Source organism: Patagioenas fasciata, chromosome 14 (genome assembly GCF_037038585.1).
Source record: "Patagioenas fasciata isolate bPatFas1 chromosome 14, bPatFas1.hap1, whole genome shotgun sequence".
Classification (NCBI taxonomy): Eukaryota; Metazoa; Chordata; class Aves; order Columbiformes; family Columbidae; genus Patagioenas; species Patagioenas fasciata.
The window spans coordinates 1248631-1263974 of NC_092533.1; the positions used below are offsets into that span (position 1 = coordinate 1248631).

Consider the following 15344-nt stretch of genomic DNA (forward strand, 5'->3'; position numbering starts at 1 on the left):
GCGCATGCGCCAAAGGAGCCGCTGCCCTCCCATTCATAAAATAGCCATTTTCCCAGGCAGCGGCGGCTGCAGCACCGCGGAGCCGCTGACAGCCGCTCCTGCTCCCTTCCCGCAGCCCCGGCGGCTCCTGCCAGGATTTTCGCAGGTCCGGCCCCCCTCGTCCGGCTCGGATTTAGGATTAACTCGCCTATGGAGAGATGGTCTTAGCTGAATTATTTAAAGTAAGTACGAGATCTGTGTTTGCCAGCAAATGTTAAATATTTTTTAAGTAGAAAGAATAAAGCCTGTTCCCTGAGGGGAAACCTTGCGCTTTTTCTAGATGGGTTTGTCTAGTCCCTTAAAGATCAGTAATCATAAGCATATTGCTGACTATGACTTTTCTAACAGCAGTTATCTATAATTATATGTAGTGGATAGCTGCCTGGTGCTTCGTGACCTAAAGGACACTTTGCATTCTGAAGAAATATCCTGTTTCTTGCAGAATTTGCATTTGTGTTCCTGTGTTTCTTATTTATATCTCTTTTTGTGTTCTTCCATCAACATCTGCATTTGGTGTACGTATATGGCAGGCAGGTTTCACCGTGCTTGCGTCGGGTTTATTTGCAGGGTTTTATAGCAGAATAAGGCTCCTCTTTCTGTTGATGGGATGTCTTCTCCTTCATCTCTTCTTCCTTCCCCAAAAAAGGAGCATAGATGTATGGTCACCTGGGCTGACAAATAAGAATTGGATGGTTTTTGCTTTGGAATATGAAAACTGGGTATACGCATTTCCTCTCATTTCCGAAGCCCTATGTCTTGTTAGTGTCAAGTAGTTCTGAGCCGTCTCCATAATAGGAGACTTCAGAGATCAGCCACTGGTGTGTCAGATCTTTCCTGCATGACCTTTGCTCCTTAGCATTTTATTTCATGCACTGTCTTTTTTTTCTTGTCTTTTTGTTTTGGCCTCAGTGCCTTATTCCATCACTGCTCTGTTCCCTGTCTTGCTGTACACTTGGTTGCTTCGGTTTTAAATCTGGATGGATTATATATTTTAAAGGCTAGATAAGTAATACAAATGTGTACCTAGAATGATTTCATAAAGGTATATGAAATATATTATATATGGAGGACAAACCTGCCTTGGCTGCTCCTCTCTACCAACTGCGTAGCAAAGATAAGCCAGGATTTTCTTTTCTGGTACCAGTCCTGGCGTCACAGCAGAAAGACAAGCCTAGAGACGACATGTTCTGAAAATTCATTATCAGAAGGGTAATGGCAAAAACAGAAAGGGGCAGAGAAAAGCCACAAAGGTCTTAGAGGAAATGCAGACCTTGGAAACGGCAGTGCACATCAATATCAGCATTAATCGCAGGAGGAAAAGGCTTCACTCTCTTTTCTCAAAGTGACCAAGGGTCTGATTTCTTAATTTTAATCTTTTATAGCCCCAAGTTTTTCTTTCAAGGGTGAAGAAGAGAAAGGGAAAAGGAAAAGTACCACTGAATTATCCAGAGTAGAAAAGGCACGTTCTAGATTCTTAAAACTTCTGCAGCTGCTCCCTTTCCTCCATACCACGCTAAAGGTCCAGTGTGACAGAAAATGGGCTCAGAAACTGCTGTTTAATGAGGTAAAGAGAAACCCTGCTCTCCCAATATTAAGGCTTCCCCCCTCTCTTTATTTTGGATTAAAGAACAAAGCTACAATTTGTGCACTGAATCACAATGATCCTGATGACTGGCTTCCCCCTTCTCCATATAAAAATGAATGATAGCAGGAGGGGGTTTGTTCTCAGTTATTGGAACCCTGCTGGGGATGTCTCATTGATAAATGTGCCATTCTCCATGGGCTACTGTGTCTTCTGTTGCTAGAAGGGACCCTATACTGGTATTATAAAATTAAAAGGACTATTTCTGAATGCTGCAGTCCTTTTGAAATTCTCCATGAGGTGTGTGCAGGGGAGAAGTTGTTCTGCTCCTGAAACAGCAAAACAAAAGCTGTTTTCATGGAATCATGACTAATTCCCAAATCTTACTGGGAAATGCAACATCTCGAAAACCAATCCTCTCCCTTCCCAAAAGAATCCTGCTATCAGACTTCAGTGAAGTAGAATTCACAGCCCTTGCAATGCTACAACAATAATTATTTCGCAGTTCTGGTGGTTTTCCAGATATTAATCATAGAAACAAAAAATTCATTAATCGTGTTGCTAAACAATTTCCCCAGTTCAGCCGAGTACTCAAAACGGTCTTTTTTATAGGCAACCAGTTGCATAAATATTGTTTGGTTTTCATTCTTTTAAAATGCAATACAATGCATTTCCTTAAGAAAACACAAAATGCTTCTAATGTGGCTCTCCTTTAGTACCATTGACTTAAGAGATCACATCTGAGCTTAGTTTTCTGGCCTTAAAATAAATGTTCTTACCCAATAAAAAGCCCTGACTGAGAAATCCGAGTCCCTAGAGATCTGAACATTCGTGGGCCAAAACGCGCTTTATTCACTCGCACGGTAAGAACGGGCTTTAGCTGGACAGAGACAGCTTCTTGGAACTCTACAGGTCTCATTTCCCAGCTTCTGAATTTCCACACTCTGGCAGGAATTTAGCATCTGATTTTAAAAATGGCAGGTTTCCCTCATAAGCTTTCTAATGTTTTTTCCCTTATTACTCGTGGAGAAAATTCCAGCTGTCCTTGGATAGAGAAGGCTGCTAAGGAGGAGAAATACCAATATTTTGTTAATATTGATACACACTTGATGGAAAAGGGTGGGTTTCTTTTTTTAAAAAAAAAAAAAGCATTTACAGCTTGACTCAAAATTCAGACAGCCCAACTCAGTCTTAATGAACTCCAACATTATATATGATTCTTAATCACACATTAAAAACATATGCTTGCTGAAAGGTCTCCTTTAAGTGCCAGTGCAGTTAAAAGGTTTTATTGAACCCTTTGACTGCCAGCAGTAGCAGCGCGTCCCTTGTCACTGCCGGGAGGTCTGGACAAGAGGATGCCCTTAATTCCAAACAAAGGCAATGCAGAACTTGTTCCTGTATCATCAGCTCTTCCTCCGCTGGGGCGGCTCCTCTGGTCCATCGGCCCTGGCCAGCAGGTCCCCCTGGTCCAGCTCCCTCCTGGCTGCCCCACCTGGGTCATGTTCTCTATGGAGCCCTAGAGATCTTTGCAAGGCAAGGAGAGCTCCTACCCCAGATAACCCAGCTGTGTTTTCAGTGCGTGTCCTGCCTGTTTCCCTCTTTTCCCGATGGCTCTAGGGAGGAGCTGGAAATGGCTGGTGGGTCCAGGGTTTGTGCACATCCCCAGAGCGCAGGATGCAGCTGCGATCTACACCCTCTAGATAAGCTTTTCTAGACTCAGAAACAAAACCTCCGCAGGAGACAATAGTCACGATTGTTCCAGAAGCAGTGGTAAATCAGAGGAGTCTCGCACTGGCTGCCATCAATTCTGCATGGTGTTGACTTGCACGGGCCGTGGCGTACGTGGCCTCTCTTAACAGCGTACTGCTCCAAAGTGTATTGTTTTCAACTATGATCATTTGTGTTCAGAGTTACCTGTAAAGATTTTATTGCTTTTTTTGTTTTCTTCCTGTTGCCCTATATTTTCAGAGAGTCATGTGTCCCATAAAGCAAAGAAAACAGGCAAATCCTGCAGTACCTTTGCTGCGACTATTCCTACCCATATGTTAATCTTCATGAGGTGATTGTCACATCTCTTTCAGAGACTGTAATTTGTGTTACTAATGACAGATATAGTGTCATAGCAACCAAGAGGAGGTGAGCCCCAGGTGTTAGGTGACAGGACGGGGAGGTCTCTGCTCTGTCCCCTCCCCATCACTGACCCACAGCAGAACTCCAGGTGAGCGGTTCAGGCCCCGCTGCAGCCCCGGGCACGGCTCCCGCTGCGCTGGCCGGGCTGGGCCTCCCATCGCGCTGGGGTCATCTTTCCATCCCTTCTTCACAAAACCTTGTGATGCTTCAATACTTGGAAAATTCTTGCAAACCAGTGATCAAAAATTCTTATTGAAAATTCCAGTTTGGTTTACTCCGCTAGCAATGCTTCTCTAGCAGAAGGTGGCTCTTCCCATCTCATTAATTGCTCTCCATTCCCACCTAGCAGCACTATAAGCATCACAGATGTCCTGATGCTGGCCACCACCACTGTAGCGCTGGGCAGCACTGCACCCACTGCGTGTCCAGCAGCTCCCCAGTGTTATAGGATGCAAGGGAAGGGGCCACCAGTGACACTACAGAACATGCCTAGGACAAACTTGCACCAGCAATCCCAGCAGCAAGCTTGGTTTGCTGAGGAAAACGGCTCTACTCCAACAGCAGTGCTGGTCAGGCACAATGGAAGGGACAGGCTGCTCATGAGGGGTAATTAAGGCGTAATTCATTAGGAGGAGGTAAAGTGACCCCTGATGTGGTACTTGCAGCTCACAAGTGATAGAAGGAGTTGGCGGTGGTCATGGTGGTGGTCTCTCTGTCAGCAAACGCACTCCAGGCACCATATTTGGGACTTTTCTGCACCATTTCAGCCCAGGTTCAGATGGCTGCACAGCAGCATCTCACGATGAAATGTTCTGCATCTCCCAGACATGGGTTGGGCAAACCTGTGATACCTCGCTCCTGGAGCAGGGCAGACAGCAGGCGGGTAGCGTCAGCACACTTTCCTGGTCACTTCCCCAAGACCGGGGGCGCTGGGATGCGTCACTCGCACCAGCGCCTCCCAGCACCAGGACTGCTGTGACTTGTGGGATTCCTTCCACACAGGACCCAATTCTGGAAGTCCCTTATTCTCATTATTCTTTTGTCACCACACACATCTAGAATGCTATTATACATGGGAGAAATAACTCTTAGAATTATTAGCTAACAGATAACTGAGACAATTATAAACATTATATATGTCTGCACTCATTAAATATTTAAGTCAAGATCCATTTTGTTTTTCAGCAACTGGAACACAACTTATTTAACTCTACTTTGAAAATAAAGATCCTAGGACCGTATTGCTTCCAGAATTGTTCTGAAGGTATTAATGAGAATGAGCTTTCCTGGGGGCTTTATGACTTCCTCACAGAATTGCTCACAGGGTGTAGCTTCCCATAAATGTAGGAAGGCAAGTCCAAAATCCTATAAAACATACAATCACTTTTGGTTTCATTTCATATGACTAAAGGATCTTACAAAACTTCCTGCTCTGAAATAATACCTAAACACTTTAAAATAACGGTTGGTTTCCTACAACTCTAAGACTTGTAATTATCTAGTACAATAGTAATTTTGAATTGGCAATATCTTGATGAAGAGGTGAAACGAGCACTGTGGCACTTTTGTGAACTTGACTTTTGAATCCAATTTTGCTCCCTTGGAAGGAAGTGTATTTTGACATGAAAATCATGTGTGGTGAGCACCATACAGTCCCTGGATGGCACGGGGGAAGACATTTTCTCTACATGGGAGTTTGGTCACATTTCTGCTTTGACAAGAGCTTCATTTCCCAACCTACCTCTAAAGAATTAAAAGTCCCAATGTAAGAACATACTCATGAATTTTTCTTCCTGTTCCCTGCTTTCAGAAAATTGCCTGTACAACTGCAACCAGTGAATTTGCACCCACATTAACGCTATAATATATCTGTAATTACTGATGATCAAATATTAGCTGATTTTGTTTACAAGAGTTCTGTGTGGCATTTTTTCTCAATTAAAATGCGATTTGCAGTCAGACTGGATTACCGCAGGGCACAACAAAGGCACTACATCAAGTTTTGTAGCTTTTGCAAAGTTACGGTTCTTAAGTATCTTAAATCTCCTGCTTTATTATCCCTTCTTCTATTCTTCTTTTATTCTACAGTTTTGTTTCAATAACACATCTTGTTACATTACAACTGTTCAGTTTGAACAATTAATTCAGTATCTGCAGGCAGTACCCAACTGCTGCTGCCAAAGAGAGATCTGTTCACAACACCCGCATCACGAACCTCAGTCCCTTCTTAGCACAGCAGACGAGCCCTATGAGCAGGAATGTTCTTTCTTTGGGGGTTTGACATTTGCAGCTCATCTTTAGTGGCCGCCCCCTTCTCGGTCACCCAGGGTGGCTTTGGGCCCCTGGTTAAAGGGGGGGAAGGGGAGATGGAGCCCCCAGCCTCTGCTTCTTGCCTTCCCCCCAACCAAAGCAGCTCACGTTTGTCACTGCTTCTACCAGGGCTGCTTCAGGCAGATAGGGGCCAGTTCCACGGGCCAGATGCTGCACTAGGTCCCTTCACCATCTGAGCCACCACCAGCAACTACAGGGCCCAGGTGACCTGAGCGCCACCTTGCTCAGGTGCACAGGCCTTGGGAGCCACAGCAAGAGCCCCGAGGTTACACCCTTCAGCTCTTGGCCTTTTCTAAAGGCTTCATTTCTGCCAGGTCACCCCAAACACTAATGTTGATGGGACATGTGGCTGGAACAGGAGCTGCAGCTTCTGAGATACCAGTGTTGCCGCTCAAGGCAATGTCGTCCTTGCTGAAAAGCACCATGATGGGGGCTTCTGATGGGGAGGTGAAGAAGGGAAGCTGAAGAAGGGCATGATGTCCCACTTTGGGAGTGGGAACGAGCTTTCTTGCTGCTGAGCAGATGTCTTGCCTCCTGAGCGTTTCCAGGAGTACCTGGTATCCTTATATCTGCCTGCAAACCAACTGTGTTTGAAAAGGTGACTTGCTTGTATTGTTCCAGTCATCCTGGAACAGCGCCAGACTGGTCAGAGCTGCATTTGTCCCTCTGGGGAACATGTCAACCAAAAAAGGTCACGCTTTGATGCCTTTGAGGGTCTTCCGGGGAGCTGAGCAGGATCCACGCACGTTCCCAGGCAGGCACAGCCCAGCCTGCAAGGCTCTGCGGGAGCAGTCTGGCTCTTTGACTTGGTTCTGCTCCAGCTCAAGTCCTTCACCTGAGACCTTCACTGGATTCCTCTTCTCTGCCATGAGAGATGATGGTCTGTGCATGAATGCAGGGCCTTTTCATGGGATGCAGACATAAAACTTAAAGCAGAAACAGCTCAGGGAAAGATGTGCTCAAGGCCCACGCCAGTGGAAGCACAGAGACACAAAAACTGAAGCAACCGCACCATAAAATGTCATCGTTGTTGTCACCTGGGCAGATCCCGATGGGGGAGAGCCTCCTTGCAGAACAAACGCCACCCAGCTCACTGTGCTTCGGCACTGGAGATGCCTGACCTGGATCTGCCACCAGCAATCTTACTGCACTGCTGAAGCTTCTGATGAAAAGACCATGGGCAGCAATGCAGTCACAGTCCTTGGAAAATTCCACAGGTATCAGAAATCTTTGTCTCTTAAGAGCAGCTGGAAAGGTGAGAGCAGTTAACTGTGGAAACCCTCTGCTCAGGGGTGAGGAGGCAGGGCAGAAGTTGAAGGACCATGTGTAGCACTAGCACCAAAAACTGGTGGGGGTGTATCCAGGGTGTTCGAAAGGTGATCTTCAGCAAGAGAGACATTGTCTATAGAGCAGGGATCTGGGAATTAGGAGACCTGGGTCCTGCTTGGCTGTCTTCACTCCAGAGGTTTTATCCACGTAGATCCTGTGCCCAAATATCTGCAGGGCCTTTGAGTTCGCCACGTCAGGGTCCTGTTCCCCTTGCTCTGCAGAAACAGTGCAACTTGAAACTGTATTATGATCAAAATAGATGATGAATAATTTTCAACATTAACTATTCCAAAGCGTGGCGTTTAGTCCAGGGTTCATCTTCTTTCTGTGATAATTAACTCTGAAATCCTCATTAACATTATCTCGGTTGAGCCATCTTCTAAGGTCTGCCCGCATATGGTCCTGTCTGTGTACCAGGGGGCTGGGTGTTTTAAGAGAGCCTGTAGCTATGATCCTTCTCCAAATCAATTTGATGACTTAACTTCCGTGTGATATCATCACTAGTTCTGGACCATTGCAGACCATGTGATTACAGAGTTAATCTGAAGCCTAAACACCAGCTTCTGGCTGCTGCGGTGCCACCGGCGATTCAGGGCGCCCTCGCGGTGCCTCCCGGGCTCGGAGCTGCCGGTGGGGGACAATCAGCAGCAGGTCAGCCCCTCTGCACCCACAGATGCTGCCTTGGGGCTAAAGGGCTCTCCCGACACATGGTGCACCTTAAAATAAATAACGAACCACAGACCCGGTCTAAACCTACCATGAATGGAGCAAACTCCGGAGACTTGGTATCAAGGGGGAATCAATTCAGGCCAGAACACAGAGCCCTGTGCTAGAGGTTGTTTGTGAACAGTGGCGAGGCAATACAGGCAGTGCTGCCGGTGACATGAGGGACCGGACAGATCGGCTTGTGTCATCACCGAGCGTGCCACCATTTCCTCCAGCCGCCTCCCATCTAACAGCAGCTCTGCCGCGCTCGCTCCCGCCAGCCGGAACAGCTGCACCTCTCCTTCAAAAACCCGCAGCTGTGGAACCAGAGTCTTCCTGCAGCCCTAACGCCCAGCCCATAGAGAACTGACCGCTTTGCCAGACCCTGACTTGCAGCAAGTGCTTTTTATATCATGACACTGAATCCTGATATACAAAAGAAAATTGATTTTTTTTTTCCCTCCGCATGCCCCATAGTTATTTTTAAATACCGTAAATAGAAATAGATGCTTTAAAAACTCTCTTGTTTTTCAAGTCAGGATGTCAACGAGCTATGAATAATGAGATAAAACAATTTCAAATGAACGGCTAAGACATGGCAGAGAACTTTAACTAGTGAAGGGTAACAGCATCAGGACTGCATTGCAACAATCACAATAGGTGTACATTTACTCTCTCGCACACACATCCCGTGTGTGACTTGGTTGTACTTGGGTGCAGTTTCTTCCCTGACTGTTTTCCAGACTGCTGTAACATTAAAATCCCTCGTGCTCTTGGAAAAGGTCGATTTGTTTGTCTGAACACAAACAACTGGCAGTGCCTTGAGCTGTTCACTGTTTCTCTTTTCTTGATGCCAGAAGCTTATCCCCTCCTGCAACTTGTTCCGAAGCTTTACCCACCACTTCTTTAAACTGATCTCCAACATTATATTATTTATGAATAAAGGTCACCCTGCGAGGAAATGGCACATCTACTAGAAAACAATGTGCACTTTCTAAATTTGAACCAAGTCGTTTCCGTTCTTTGATTTAAGTTTAGTTACTTCCTGTGGTTTCTTGTCCTACGCCGCTGCTGAATCTCTGGATCGACTCCAGAATAAATTGCACTCTTTCAATGAAATTAGAAACTGTGGCAATAGACGGCTTAGCTGGTTTAGCTAGTAAACAGCACTTAAACTAAATATTAGCCCACTTAGTGTTTTGAAGAGGAGTGCCTAATTACCCGTGTGAGGGGACAGACGAGCCTGACCCACGCGCGTGCTCTCCCGTAAGCTGTTCCATCCCTTCTCGCGCTGGTTTGTGAGCAGACAGGCTGCTGAGCAAGAGCTTCCACCTCCCGTGGGAGGGCTGAGAGCTTGGAAACCAGCGTGTCCCGCTGGGACGGGACACGTCCTCCCCGATCCCAGCCGCCCTCCCGGGCAGGCTCTGGCTTAGCCAGGACCAGCGCTCAGCCCCGCGCTCCAAAGCATCTTTGTACCAGGCCAGCCCTCTCGTGAGCCACTATTCTGCATCAGGCTTTTTTAGGGGTTGGTGTCAACTGGGGAAAATCCTCAAATCTTAGGTGAGTCATTTCAGACAGTTTGCTGACAAAAATATGCATGAATATACAGCGGTAACCCTAAGATGTGCTTTCCCTCAGTAAAAATGATGAATGGGCACTTCAGGAGCCCGCAGTAAATACGCCTCCCAGGGCTGGAGGGGCACAATGTGACCAAGGTTAGCGAGAGGGACAGAGCAGCAGAGGAGGAGTGAGGCACTTTGTACCTGGGCAAGTGCTCTGACTCCCTTGGACCCAAGTTTACCTTCTGCACAACAAGCAGCCTCAGCAAGAGCCCTGTTTGGGCTGGGGTTGCAGTGTGACTCAATAACGATGCGCTCTTTCTCTCCCCTGCCCCTTTTATTTCTCCTTTCCTTCCCCCAGGATACTTAAGAGCAGATTTTTCACCATTTATCAGACTGCTTTATCCATGGAGCCCCGGGCTCCCCACAACATCACCGTTGTCCCCAATTCTGTGATGGTCCAGCCCCTGCTGGACAGTCGGATCCCCTATGGGCGGCTGCAGCACCCACTCACCATCCTGCCGATCGACCAAATGAAGACAACTCACATAGAGAACGACTACACTGACAACCCCACCGCTTCCCAGCTGGCAGCCCAGAAGCGTCCCCGAGGCCCCCAGGAACTGGTCTTGACCAACCAGCACCTGCAGCACTGCGAGCAGGATGTCACCCACCCCTGGATTTCCTTCAGCGGGCGCCCCAGCTCCATCAGCAGCAGCAGCAGCACATCTTCAGACCAAAGGCTCTTGGACCACATGGCCCCGGTGCCCGTGGCGGAGCAGTCCTCCCCCAGGGCGGTTCGCATCCAGCCCAAGGTGATTAACTGCAAACCCCTGGACCTGAAGGGCCCTGTGTCTCAGGAACTGGACAAGCACTTTCTGCTGTGTGAAGCCTGTGGGAAATGCAAGTGCAAGGAGTGCGCGCTGCCCCGGACTCTGCCCTCGTGCTGGGTGTGCAACCAAGGGTGCCTCTGCTCAGCACAGAACCTGGTCAACTACTCCACCTGCATGTGTCTCGTCAAGGGCGTCTTCTACCACTGCACCAACGAGGACGACGAGGGCACGTGCGCCGACCACCCCTGCTCCTGCTCGCACTCCAACTGCTGCGCCCGCTGGTCCTTCATGAGCGCCCTGTCCCTGGTGCTCCCCTGCTTGCTCTGCTACCTGCCCGCCACCGGCTGCGTCAAGCTGGCCCAGAGATGCTACGACCGAGTGAGCCGGCCCGGCTGCCGGTGCAAAAACACAAACAGCGTCATTTGCAAAGCGCTGCCGGAGAGCAAAGCGAGCAGGCCAGAAAAGCCCTTTTGATAGTTTGGGAGGACGGGGAGTGGGAGGACGCTCGGGGGGGGTGGGAGGGTGGCACTGGCTCTTTTTAATAACCTGTGTTCTGACATTAGCCTTTTGCCTTTGGAGAAAGCAGAAGCAACTATTTCCACAAACTGAAGCACTTTGGGTTTTTCAGGGTTCTGGAACTGGTCGGAATTTAAATAGATGGGGCCAAAGGAATAATCCTAATAATGTAAAGTGAAGACTGAAAACCTATGTGTATCCTGAAGTACAGCTGCTTTAAACCTCCTGGTTCGGCCGGCCGGCTGCTCACCATGCCTGCATACCACAAGAACCATTAACTGCTCGCTTGGCAGGCACGGCCGCACAAGCAATACCATTCCCAGCTGCAAAAAGCTGCGTCGGCTTCTTATTGAGGGTCGGCTTCTTGTTTTCGCTTTCCTTCCAAATCCCGATTTGCTACCAGCAGCCTGGTCAAGGTGACGGGGTAATTCCCTCTGCCCTCCTTTCCCACCCCATTAGAAGGGCCAGTTGCACACAAAGTACATGTTTCTCAGAAGCTTTCTATGTCCCTCAAAGATTTCGAACCAGAAGTAAAGATACAGTCTATTTGTTTAAGGGTCTCTTAACATTTAGGCGTATTGCTTGCTTTGAACCCACCTGGCCACGCTGATTTGGAGCCTCTGTTTAAAGCAAGGTGGCGGCAGGGTTGCTCCCTCCCCAGGAAGAACAGCAGCAGGATTTGTTCAGGCAGTTGTATCAACATCGTGCCGCTCTGGCTGGAAGCTGATCTACAGCGTCAGGTTTCCCTCAATGGAATAGTAACTTTACATCAACAGTACAGACCAGCTCCAGGATGTTGCTGGGATCCCGTTTCCCCACGGCGCCTTTGCTCCCCCGGTGCCGAGCGGATCTTAACTGACGCCACAAAGTGAAGATGCTCAGTGTTCGTTTCTCCAGACCTCTTAAGCACTGGAACAAGTCACAAAAACCTAAGTGTAGGACACACATAGGTGTATTTTTATAGGGATATCACTGCAGTACCCCCTCTCCTGGAACAAGCTCTTTGCTCATTAAATATTAAGATATCTTTTTTGAATCTTGGGGAAGAATGGCCTTTGCTTGAAGTGCAGCCCATTCCCCAGCTCTATTGCTGCTGTTTGACTTTTGCCTCCTTCGTACAAAAGCGTGACTTTTTAAACGTGGGGAGTACTTTTAATGTTTATTTTAGTGTTAACAAACGCCAGGGAAAGCCAGGGAGGGAAGAGAACGTATTGAAGAACTTTGCCCATGGTTTTCATAAGTGAATATCATCGGCTTCGTGCACTCGCCAAGGGCCGGTTCTGCATCCCCGAAGGTGCAGTAACCCCTTTCCCTCAACAGCTACAAGGTGCTAAATAAAACTCTTTGTCCAAACATGCAACCCTGTAATAAATAGGTAGGTACTTGTTGCATGCAGAAAACTGATCTAGCCACTTTTTTTAATTTTAATTAGAGGAAACTTCCTCAGTAAATGCACAGCAGTGACAGTGACATGTCGTCTCTAATTAGATAAGCAATAGGCAGAGCTCATGTAGCATTTCCAGGAATCCCATTTGCTCGGTTGCAATACAGTTGCTGCGTGGGGGTTGGCAGGAGTGCACTGACGGCACTTCTGGTGTCTTTTGTTTTAAGAATTCATTTAATTTGGATGACTTGGGGGTTAGTTAAGCTTAATTGTAGCTATTTATTGAATGGGAAATTAAAAAACAAAAGGCAAACTTTCTATATTTATAACATTTGCTAGCTTGTATATGATAAATCATAGGAAAAGGGATACTACATCTGTCACCAGATACCAATTCCTATAGTTTATCCTTGTGTTGACTGCATGGGGACACCAGAAAGAAGGAAGCAGTTGGGGGTCCAAAGCTGTATATATTATCTTGCACAAATGAGAAGGGAAAGGGTAAAAGGAAAACCAACCCCAAACTAGCTGAGCTGTTGCTTGAATGTATTAGGTCTTGTATTTAATAAGACAAATTGTTTTCCTAAGATGCAAACAGGCTAGAAAACACAGCAGGAGAGGTATCTACCTGCTGCCCTCCTCTATTGGGACCATACCTGTCCAAATGGCCTCCACCTATGGTGGTTTTGCCTTTTTGCCCCTCTGTCCTTGGCTGTTCTTGGGGGATCTGAGCTGAAAACCTGCGATAGCAAAGCCCATGGCTCAGACACGTGGTCCTTGCAAGCAAACACACCGCTGGAGTGGTCGCCACCGTGCCAATCGACACTTATGTATATACACCCAGCACTCCCCTCTGGGTTTCCTTTCATTGTACATACTTGTAAACTATTGCTCTGTTGGTTTCTTTTAATATATAAGTCCTGCTATGGTGTAAGCCACTCCCAAGCTGGAAGGCCGTGAAGCGTTAGTGGATGTGTTAGAGCAGTGGTAAATGTAGCAGAGCCACCCTCCCTCTCCTCCTCAGCCCCCGGCGCGGCACCAGGCCCCGCTCCACCGGCCACGGCTCGGCCAGGAGCTGCCGAGCCCCTTGGGAAGCGCTCAGAGAGGCTCAGGGTCCCCCGAAACGGGGGCTCAGCCGCGGCACTGCGCTGCGGGGCTGGCGGAGGGGACGGCTCCGGTCACTGATGTCTTTGTTCCCCTACCCCAACACCTCCGTTCCCCCATCCCCTTTTAAGGTACGTGGGTCTCCTGCCACCCCTGCGATGTACCACGGGCACCGTGCCTTGTCACCTCAGCCCCAGCGAGGGCAGGATGGCAGCAGCTCTGCTCGTCCTCCCTGCAGGTCGTGTCCCCTCCTGCAAACTGATGAACAGCTGCTAATTAGCACAAATCTCGGGCACGGCACTTGCTCTCTGGCCGTGTTCGTGTCAGTGCGGTGGGACCACGGAGGCAAGAGGGGTGCTGAGGACAGGTTCCCCTGGCACTGAGCCACCACAGAGCGCCTCTGAGGACAAGGGTGGCAGAGCACTTTGGCTTTACCGCCCCAAACTGCTAATTGCTGTCGCACGCTCATTGCCGGGCTTTGGCCTCTGCCCACACACACAAGCAAAGGCTTGGAGAGCAAGAGGGGGTGACTTAGCGGCACGCTGGCGATGCCACCTCGTGTCCCCAGCTGGAGCTCACCAAGAGCAGAGCGGCATCACCAGCCAAATAATCCCTCACCGCTCCCTCTGTCCCAGCGCCCACGGGGTACAGGGAGTAGTGACTAAATTCACCCCGTTGCTCCCCGGGCGCCGGCTTTCCCACCCGGATGAGCCCTCGCCCCGTCACAGCACTGGGTGTTCCTCCTCCTCCCTCGCTCGGACACCCTGAGAAAGGCTTCCCCCTTCTCCTGTTGCCACCCCACCACATACACACCCCGAGAAGTTACCACAGAAGGTTTTTCTTTGTATAGAATATTTATTTTGAAGCTCTATTTTAATAGTATTTATTTTAGAAAGTCTACTATTGTAAGAGTTCTTCTGTTTGTGAAGAGAAACAAGTACTGATGAATGTACTGATCTAGAAATTATATATATATATATAAAAATATATATTGTTAAATATATAAATGGCTGTTGTGGTTTTTAAGAACAAAAAATTCCCAAGCAATGTTCTAAAAATACAAGTAGAGAGTAGCCCAGACTTGGTTATTTGATATTGCGCACGCCAGGAGCAATCGTGGAGCCGGGGTAACTGGTGACACAGCCAGCGCTGGCCCCAGGACACTGGTGCGTGGGTGCAGACACCCCTCACCCCAAAGGGAATCACAGACCCCGTTTTATCCCGGCCGAGGAACCCCAGGCGGTGCTGGGTTGTGCTGCCCCATGGCCTGGCTCATCAGGGTGTGCATCATTTAAATATCCCACCACCATGACACCAAAACCCTACACCAAAGCGGGCGGTTCCCTCCACATAGAGGGATTTTGCCGACAGGCACATCCTACAGAACCTCCCTCCGCATTTCAGACTCACTCCCTACTGTCACTCATCTCATTCCTAGGAGCAAATCCCATGTTTTCCATACACCAAGCAGCCAGAGATGGGGTCTGTTTGAACACCACAGCCCCCCCAACAAGAGTGGGGACAGACGGACCACGGGGCAGGGATGGAGATCAGAGGAACAGGCTCTGTCCTTCCAACGCCTCCTCTTGTGCTCATCCAAATGTTAACAGAACAATAAGTGGGCATCAACATTAGCTCTCCGCAGCTACAACCGTCACCCAGACCCCCGGGGAGGGCAATGTGGGGCGGGATGCAAACCCCAGCCCTGTTTATGGGGAGACACGGGCTGGGAGCACCGAGCACACCCTGGGTCCTACACATGCGAATGCAGCCGCCCCACCAGAGAGCCGGGCACCACTCCCTTCACAATTGGTTGTTTTCACAGACCA

At 48.6% G+C, this 15344-nt stretch overlaps 1 protein-coding gene across 1 annotated transcript; it reads left to right on the forward strand.

Annotated features, from left to right (window-relative positions):
- Window positions 1-42: 42 nt before the first annotated feature.
- On the forward strand, window positions 43-11006 carry SPRY4 (sprouty RTK signaling antagonist 4). The gene is made up of 2 exons (XM_065849232.2): window positions 43-221; window positions 10040-11006. The coding sequence occupies exon 2, from the start codon at window positions 10086-10088 to the stop codon at window positions 10983-10985; it is 900 nt and encodes a 299-aa protein (XP_065705304.1). The 5' UTR covers window positions 43-221; window positions 10040-10085; the 3' UTR covers window positions 10986-11006.
- The last annotated feature ends 4338 nt before the right edge of the window (window positions 11007-15344 follow it).